General features: G+C 38.2%; 1 protein-coding gene across 1 annotated transcript in view; it reads left to right on the top strand.

Annotated features, from left to right (window-relative positions):
* The first annotated feature begins 9,526 nt into the window (after window positions 1-9,526).
* UBE2L3 (ubiquitin conjugating enzyme E2 L3) overlaps window positions 9,527-9,870 on the top strand; it is a 54,353-nt gene continuing 54,009 nt past the window's right edge. Inside the window, exon 1 of the mRNA XM_053701953.1 lies at window positions 9,527-9,589. Within this exon, the coding sequence (XP_053557928.1) occupies window positions 9,563-9,589 (27 nt within the window). The 5' untranslated portion in view covers window positions 9,527-9,562. The remainder of the gene's footprint in view (window positions 9,590-9,870) is intronic.

Raw genomic sequence — 9,870 nt, 5'->3', positions numbered from 1 at the left:
AGAGCTGTTGTCATCCTCTTCTCTGGTCGAATTTGGCTTAATTTTTTGGGGTTTTCCCCTTTTGTTTACTACAGACCAGTCCTTCTGTATAGGCTTTCTCAAAGGCTTTGGTGTGGCTTGGGACTCTCCTTCTTCAACTTGGATTTCCAGTTTAGATAGAATCATTAGTCCCTATTCCAACGTTGAGCAAGAGTGTGTGATGTTTTTATGGGTAAAAATCAGTTTGAATGGAAAGTTCCATCTATCCCTTAGATTTTCTCTTAAAAGAGCTGTCACCACTGGTCTCATCTCCCTTCGTCTTCTCAGTGTTATTGGCGATAGATCAGTAAAGATCTGGATATTGTGCCCCTCATATGTAATAGTGCGAGCTTGTCTGGCTGCTTGTAGGATCATTTCTTTAATATGAAAGTAGTGTAATTTGACAATAATATCCCTTGTCTTGGATTGGGAGGGTTTGGTCAAAGCTCTATGCACTCTGTCCATTAGCAGCATGTTGGGTTCCGTATCTGGGATTAATTGGTGAAAAATTTCAGTTATATCAGCTTGTAAGTTTTTATAGTACTCCGGGAGGTTTCTGATTCGAAGGTTAGAGCGTCTGGATCTGTTCTCCAAATCTTCTACTTGATCTTCAAGCTTTTTAATGTAAATGGAGTGGTCTAAAAGTGTATGCTGAATTTGGGGGATTTCTTCTGAAATATCTTCTAGCTTGTTTTCAATTTCTGTTGTCCTACCTCCAATATCCCTAATGTCCTGCTTGAGATCATATAGGGCAGTTTTTAGCTCTTCGTGAAAAAAAGATTTTATTTGATTCAGAAGTTCATTATTTGGAATATCTCCCTGATGTCCGTTTTCCTCCTCTGAGGTTTCAATCAGGGTGTGTTGTTTTGGCGAACAAGTAGTTTTATCCAATGTTTTTAACTTTGTTTGTGATTTTGAGAGACATTCTTTCATGGATTGGTTTCTGCTTTTCATTTTGTTTTATGATTATTCCCTCCTTACAGAGTATTTATAACAGTTTTCTGTCTTTCTCTTAGAAACATAAACATAGAAACATAGATATTGACGGCAGATAAGAGCCATAGGCCCAGCAAGTCTGCCCGACCTTACCTAACAGTATAAACTTATCTAGTTCGTAGGATAGCCCTATGCTTGTCCCATGCATTTTTAAAGTCCCCCACAGTGTTTGTTGCTACTACCTCTTGAGGAAGTTTATTCCATAAATCAATCACTCTTTCTGTAAAGAAGTGCTTCCTCAAATTACTCCTGAATCTACTACCCTTTAGCTTGAGCTCATGACCCCTTGTTCTTGAATTTTCCATTTTATGTAAAATACCCACAGCCTCAGTTTTACTAAACCCTTTAATGTACTTGAAAGTTGCTATCATATCACCTCTTTCCCTTCTCTCCTCTAAGCTATACATATTTAGGTCATTGAGCCTATCCCGGTAAGTTTTATTTTTTAGACCATGTACCATTTTGGTAGCCCTCCTTTGCACAGATTCAAGTTTGTTAATATCCTTCTGAAGATATGGCCTCCAGAACTGTACACAATACTCAAGATGAGGCCTAACTAATGATCTATAAAGTGGCATAAGAACCTTACTATTTCTGCTGCAAATACCTCTACCAATACATCCAAGCATTCTGCTAGCCTTACTCGCTGCATTACTACATTGTTTACTAAGTTTTAAATCATCTGAAATAATAATTCCCAAGTCCTGTTCCTCGTCTGTAACAGTCAGTAAAGTGTCATTGAGTCTGTAATTAACATTTGGATTTTTCTTCCCTAAATGCATTATTTTACACTTTGCTGTGTTAAACTTTAGATCCCAGTCGTTTGTCCAATCCTCCAATTGTTGTATATCACTTCTCATTTTGTCTACCCCCCCCTGGAACATCCACTCTGTTGCAAATTTTTGTATCATCTGCAAAGAGACATACTTTCCCCTGTAGCCCTTTGCTGATATCGCAGATAAATATGTTAAACAAAACAGGCCCAGAACTGACCCCTGAGGAACACCACTAGTAACAGCCCCCTCTGCTGAATGAACTCCATTTACTAAGACACTTTGTTTTCTGTCCTTAAGCCAGCATTCCACCCAGTTCACAATTTTTGAATCTAGACCAAGGAGATATAGTTTGTGAATAAGTTTATTGTGTGGGACGGTGTCAAATGCTTTGCTGAAATCTAGATATGCTACATATGATATCATATATGAGGTGTTCTCAGCCAGTCAGCTATATAAGAATAAAGAAGGGTCACAATTCCAATATCTCAGCTCTATTACAGCATTTCTGAGGATTTTATCTCATTATCGCAGTTCTCAGTTGTTCCAGGCCGACCTTTATTGCTACCGCATTTAAAACATTTCCAGATTTGCAAAAATAATGAACATCATCTTGATTTTTTTAGATAGGGAATTCAGGTTCTAATGTCATATGACCTTTGAGAGCTGCTTATTTAGTCTACTAATCGTGTCCTGATAGCGCCCCTGTAGTTGCACAGTCAAGTTAGGCAGACTTTTAGATGTTATAAATGTCAACTCTTATTGAAAAGAACCTAAAACTTATGAATCCCCTATTTGATGAATACTACATTTACATAGATATAAGTTATGTAGCCTGAATTATATTATTTAGACATTCAAGCCTGTTGTAGTTCCCACGTGGGGCTCTGTGATCTCCAGGCCACACTCTTGCTGTTTTATGTTCACTGGACCTTATATAAATTAATAAATCTCGTGCAGATAAATTACCATCAATCCCTTATGCTCCAAGTTTAGTGGGAAAGTATATTATGATTATAGAGGAAAGCTGTAGCATATTACCTTCTGCCTCTGCACCTTTCTTTTTAGGCTGTGGCCTTCCAAAAATGTGTCCCTTTTTATTTAGATGATAAGCTGTACTCAGCCCTCCTGGGCTCTTCCTAGATGCTCCCCAGCTGGCTAGTGCAAAGCTGCTCTATTGTGGCCTTGTTGTTGCTGTTGCCGAGTTCCGATGTAGGCCGAAGCCTCGGACTTTCCTGAGAATCGCTCTGGTTCTCCCAACCAGCCTGCTTCCGATTCCGCTTTTTCCTCTGAAAATCTGCCCAGAAAAGCTTCTAAAGGTCTCCCAAACACTTGCCTGATGTAGCTGTAGTATTTGCTAGCCCTAATATTCACTTTTGTTCACTTTGATAACTTTTATTTGCAGGAGCTTCAGCAAGACACGTCTGCTCTGCAGCTCTCCATGCTCCGCCCCCATGCCTGCCCACTTTTGGTGAACAACCTGGGTTGTTATTGCTGATTGGTGGATAAATTCATCCACCAATAAAAAAGTGCTGTCCAGAGTACTGAACAAAAAAAAAAAGCTTCAATGCCTTCTTTTTCAAATAAAGATAGCAAGAGAACGAAGAAAAATTGATAATAGGAGTAAATTAGAAAGTTGATAAATTGCATGCTCTGGCGGGGTGTCCAAACAGCGTACCTGACAGGACGCATTTTCTGCGAGCTCTACAAGAATCCTCTTTAATCCGCCGATTATTGAGCTAAAAGACAGCACATCTCTTTATACCAAACATCAAGCCATAGCTGCAAAGCAATCTGTGGCTACATGACTGTATGTATGAAATTGGAGCCACAGATCGGAAACATAAGGCCTAAGGCTGCGGCCCATTACTAGGCAGCGTCCCCCCCGGACTCTCCGGGGCATCAGTGCTGACAGCTAACACCTGTCTTACTGAGCCTTCTTTCTAACATTAGACATTGCGACACTCAACTGTTACACAAGCAGCCTAACGTACCTATACCCTTTGATACCTTTATTGGCAGATTTTCCCAAGATGGCGACTACATGGGAGGACGATCTAGAGCAGCACTTAGAGCAGCGCTTCGCCAGGCTAGAGATATTGCTAACTAAACTCTATCAGAGATCGCTGCCCAGAGTCCTCATAGAGAGCCTTGAGCCAATATCGGAGCGCCTGCCTACAGCAGAGCCTGAACAGGACTTTTGAATGGTGATCGGAAGCAATAGCAAGTTCCAGAGAAAGTACATTGCTCCGCACACGCTTCCACTGATACATCAGAGGCTCATAGATCAGCCAAAGATCCTCAGAAGGCCCAGCGCGACCATAGCTTCATGAAGCTCACATGGATATACAAACATCTGGAACCCGCAGTTTCACATCATAGCATAATGGCGGAAAATGTCCCTAAAACGATAGCATATGGTTTAAAGAGCACAGCGCAATCACCCCTGCTAGGAACCCTCCTTACAGAAAACAGCGGCTACTCAACCCCACGCAGCAATGGACTACTACTCTCGAATGAGCACACAAATGCTGAAGATCCAGAACAGATCCTTACAATGCATCCAAATAAAGTTGGTGACCGGAGGGATATAATAGCGGAGGCAAATCCTTCACCTGCTGAAATACTCCCTATGCAGCAGAGGGAGCGGGAGCTAACTAAAACATTACAGGATGAAAAGTGCAACTTTTACAGCAAAGAGGCAGCCCTGGCTAACCTTATCTTGTAGTCAGCGTCAAAGGGCTCTGACCTGGTTAAAGGGACAGCTCACACGTTCCGGTCGTCGGGTGGGGTCGTCCCCGCTGGCCCTGATATCGGCAAGTCAGCTACAATCAACACTAACAAGCAGACAATGTCTGATGCCGGAACTAACATTAAAGCATCAGTGCTGAAATCCTCTGTTGTTAGAGCACCACCGGCAGATGGTGAGTCTGGAACACTTGCATCTACAAAAGCAAATGCTAACAAGCAGAATCATGCACTAGATAACGTATCTCACCATGACACCCACAGCAACTCTCCACATGGGACTAATACTATACTGCCTACATACAAGAACACCTCAATTATCATATGGCACTTACAGAGAGGGAACTGCCTCACTGACCTCTTGCTGAGAACAACTTGTGCTTACAAGTTGCTGCCTAGCTTGCAAATAGACCCAGGGGGCTGACAACCTGTAAATGCAAAATCGGTCTTTGTTTTCCCCAGAATGTTAGACCTACTGTTAAAGTTCCTAGCACATGTTTTATTTTTATTCTTTAATGTTATGATGTGTTGAGTTTTGTTCTTATAAGCAGATACTATGTTTTATAAGATGTGCTTCTGATGTTTCAGTGCTTGGTCGCTCAGTGGCCGCTGACACTACATTGCAAGCTTTAGACAGGCTAATTTTTATAAGATGTCCTGCAAACAGGTATTATGGTGATGTGGATACTAACACTGTGTTCCAGTTATACACAAGCACATTTTTATAATGCATACCACAATATGGGCACCGGTTCTACAGTCTCTGACCACATTATAGTCTCTAACGTCATATTAAGTTTTGTCCTGCTCCATATTAGCCCATATTTACAACATGATCTACAAGACAACTATTGCCACATATGTAATAGCCTGCATTACAGCTACAGAAAACACACTATGGCAAGATGAGTCTCTTGAAAGCTACATGAGATAAAAAACTTTAAAAAATATACACCTGCTCATTACATATATCTGGGTGGTAAGGGGTAGAACATCAAATAACCCTTACCTACTAACAATCACCTCAATCTTTGGAAGTTCAGATTGTGCCTAATCCTGTTTGCTACACAATATTTTGTTAATATAGTCTTACCCAACCTTATAAAATCAAAATATCCTATGGATGTAGACCAATCAAAGGCCCAAGAGTGGTCTAGAAAATTGTTATATGGGGAAAAAAAAAAAAATGAGGATTAACTTCACAGATCAATGTATTTTTGCATGAAACAACATCTGCTCTCTTATTACTTGTATTCTTATGATTGTATATATACTTCCTCAATAAAAATTAAAATAAAAAAATAAATAAAAAAATTGCATGCTCTATCTGAAAAAATGTGGGTTCAGTGTCTCTTTAATGTATAACTGATATATGGTTCAGCTTTCTATTTTAATTTTAATGGTTCACTATGGGGATTGTTTTAAGGTGATGTTATTTTGATGTTAAAAATGGGGATTCCTATAGCTCCTCATAGCAAAGAGTTCCTAGGTAACCCTTAAGATATAAATATATGTAAAAAAATGCTAAGGAGTGCCTAATATAAAATAAGGCTAGGAATAGTTTAATAAAACAAAGTGAACATAAAATGGATGTTGGCTTGAAAGTGAAATTTAGCTTAAAACAACCCTGACTTCAGAGTATAACAGGGGATGAAAATTGATAAAATACAATGATCAAACAATTAACACTTTTAAAATAAATACATAGATAACACAGATATGGATTTAACTTGGAACTTCCATACTAAACAATACTAAACAATCAAGATAATTATCATAGTGATTAATATTTCATAATCCACATGAATCAATAAATGAATGAATATAGTTTCAATGAATTCCCATAAATAAAAACTTAATATGAGACCTAATATTGTCTAATAAAAGTTCATCAAGTGTGTGATATTTAATGTCTAATAAAAGTTCATCAAATAAAAGTTCATCAAATATGTGATATTCCTTGTGAACAGTGAGTGTAGAACCAAAAAGCAGTCTAGAAAGTGCCTTGTGCTTAGTGATGTCCAAAAAAGAAAAAATAAGTGTTGAAAAAGAAAACAAGTTAATGATCAGATGATTATGAAGCCCCAACAGGAAGTCCACTTCCGGTTTTCAACATCCGGTTTCGGTTGAAAATGTTTGGGCGCCAAATTACATCTTGATGATTGGTAAACTTAGAAAGATTGAAATATTTAAGAAGCAAAACACACCAGCCACATTATAGTCTTGAAAAAGGCCCAGATACAGGGCCGAAACACGTTGACACATATGGTGAGCTTCATTCCAGGTATTTCAATCTATATTTTAAACTTTATTGCACTATGTTATTATTTTTATTTACAGGTACTCAGAAATGAATGTGAGATTTTTTGGATAACTACGGATTTCTATCACCTTTTTAAACATTATTTTTTCCTTTTAATTGAAGAACTATCACATCACTCACACTTAGGATCTTCACAAAATTCTTTTGGAGTCTTTTTTGGAGTTTTTAATATATTTTTTACATTTTTATATTTTTCACACTTTTTGAGATTTTTTTGATTTTTATTATAATATTTTTGGACGTCACTAAGCACGAGTCACTTTCTAGACTGCTTTTTGGTTCTACACTCACTGTTCACAAGGAATATCACATATTTGATTAACTTTTATGTGATGAACTTTTATTAGACATTAAATATCACACACTTGATTAACTTTTATTAGACAATATTAGGTCTCATATTAAGTTTTTATTTATGGGAATTCATTGAAACTATATTCATTCATTTATTGATTCATGTGGATTATGAAATATTAATCACTATGATAATTATCTTGATTGTTTAGTATGGAAATTCCAAGTTAAATCCATATCTGTGTTATCTATGTATTTATTTTAAAAGTGTTAATTGTTTGATCATTGTATTTTATCAATTTTCATCCCCTGTTATACTCTGAAGTCAGGGTTATTTTGATGTTATTCACAGTATCATGAGTCACAATGTTCAATTAAGGTGTTTAATTAATTTGTTTGCTTTAATGTAATTATTTGAATATGCATTCATTGATTTATGTATATTATGTTTTAGATTGTCTTGAAAAATGCTAGATATATAGCCGAAACGTCAACTGACATGTTTATGATGAATTAAATTAAATAAAAGTTTTTTCTAGTTTTTTCTATGATTTTCAAGTCCTGTGAGTGTCCTTACTTTTGGAGATGTTTTGTATATTGATGGAGGAGCCACCCAGGCAACGGATTAACTAAGGCTTGGGGAGTGGGTGCATTAAAAATTGATCATTATTTATATATATATATATATATATATATATATATATATATATATATATATATATATACTGTATATATAAAATTTAAATAATATATTTATGTTTAAAATAATAAAATGAACAATCAAAAATAAACACATTTTAAATTATACACAGTACTTAAAATAATATGCATTACACGTGACAATGCGTATAATTTTAACATAGGATATAAATGTAGCAACATAGGTCCTATAGCTATAATAGGAAGTTTTTTTCTACACTTTATTAGTTAGGTAGATTTCAGACATTACATAGGTGTAGGCGTTCTGCAGGAGTTAGCCAGGCGTTCCTGGGGGAATATAAGGAAGACATTACGTAAGTGTAGGCAGTCTGTGGGAGTTAGCTTGGCGTTCCAGGGGGAGTTATCTGGGCGTTCCAGGGGGAGTATGACATAGGTGTAAGCGTTCTGTGGGAGTTAGCCAGACGTTCCAGGGGGAGTAACCTGTACTTTGATTTGGATACATCGCCAGCAGTGAGATATATTCTAATCTCTGAAGTACAGGTTATGAGTAGGGTGTCAGCCATGTTTGTCTCACCACCTTTTCAGTGGGAGACTTTACAGTGTGAGGAAGTTGGTGTTGGTTTAGGGAAAGTAAGGTCACACAGACAATATTTGAAGTGTTTCGACACAGAAACCGTGTTTGGTTTTTAGTGAGCGCACTGTCTGCGATGTGTAGAAACACTTCAAATATGCCCCCGCCTGCAAAAAGTGCAGACAAGTGGTAATGTTTAGCTGACGTAGCGCTCCCCATTATATCCTATGGGAGACACATTGCCACTCGCGGCACTTTGTGGGTCCGCCCTCCTTTTTAGAAAATATTGACAGACCGACGGACTGCGAGGCTGACGAGACCAGAAAGGCAGTTTCTCATCGGGCTGTTGATGCTTTGAAATATCAGGGCCTAAGAAAGAACATGGTCTGGGTGAGCATACACAGTAGGGGTGTATTGCTATATATTGCTACATTTTCTCTGTACATGGTAAATGTGTTTTGTTTTCAAATTCCAAAACTTTATTTGTATTGTAAACTGTAATATATCTGAACATCTAGGGGACGATAATCAAAACATCGCCAGCATTTAGAAAAATCATGTGAAACCATTTTTTTCAACATTATATTGTAATGTAGGTACCCACATGGTGAGCCTAAAAGAGGCTGGATTGCATCTAACAAGATTAAGACATTTGACACTGCAACATTTAAAACTGTGATTGCTTGACTCTTGCAGAAGCTCATTTATACATCTGCCCCTAACTTGCAATAGCAAAGGAATTAAGCTAAACATATTGGAGGATGTTTCAAGGGGTATGTCCCTTGTCTGTAAAACAATACAAACTTTGCTATCAAAAGAGCATTTTTAACGTGCGTTTAAACAAATATAATGATTTTTGGTGGGAGATGCACCGTTGTTGATATATATATATATATATATATATATATATATATACACACACTGTACTGCAATGCCCTTTTACAGTTTCTATTAAGCACATTTCCTTTCGTTTGCGACGTTTAGGATAAAAAATAAAGATATATATATTCATTTAACATACAAAGTCTTATGAGACATGGGGATATAACATATCGATAAACCGTTTAGGCGTTTCTACGTCTCCCTTTCGGTCGCCTAGTGACCCAGCCCAGCTCGGCTCACCAGGAAGTGGCGGTGCTTTAGCCGCGATGCATTGTGGGCGCTCCCTTTAGATCCAAGATGGCGGCCAGCAGGAGGCTGATGAAGGTAATGGGGGAATGGGACAGTTTTTTCATTCAAAATGCACGTTTACTATGGCAGGGACCCCGCTTGTAATAGCTGGAACAATCGCGGGACCTCGGACACGTTGTAACGCGGGGCAATTCAGTCTCGAGAAAAGGCCTCGAATCCCCGGCCTCGCGGCACCCTCCCGTCCCGGCACACCCTGTCCTGGGGGAGGGGGCCTGGAATGATAGACCGGTTTGTCCCCGTGTCCGATGCCAAGAAGTGCAATTTGAGCAACCCGACTGCTAACTGAGAAGCGCGGG

Source organism: Bombina bombina, chromosome 2 (assembly GCF_027579735.1).
Source record: "Bombina bombina isolate aBomBom1 chromosome 2, aBomBom1.pri, whole genome shotgun sequence".
NCBI classification, from domain to species: domain Eukaryota; kingdom Metazoa; phylum Chordata; class Amphibia; order Anura; family Bombinatoridae; genus Bombina; species Bombina bombina.
This window is presented reverse-complemented; position numbering and strand designations above follow the sequence as displayed.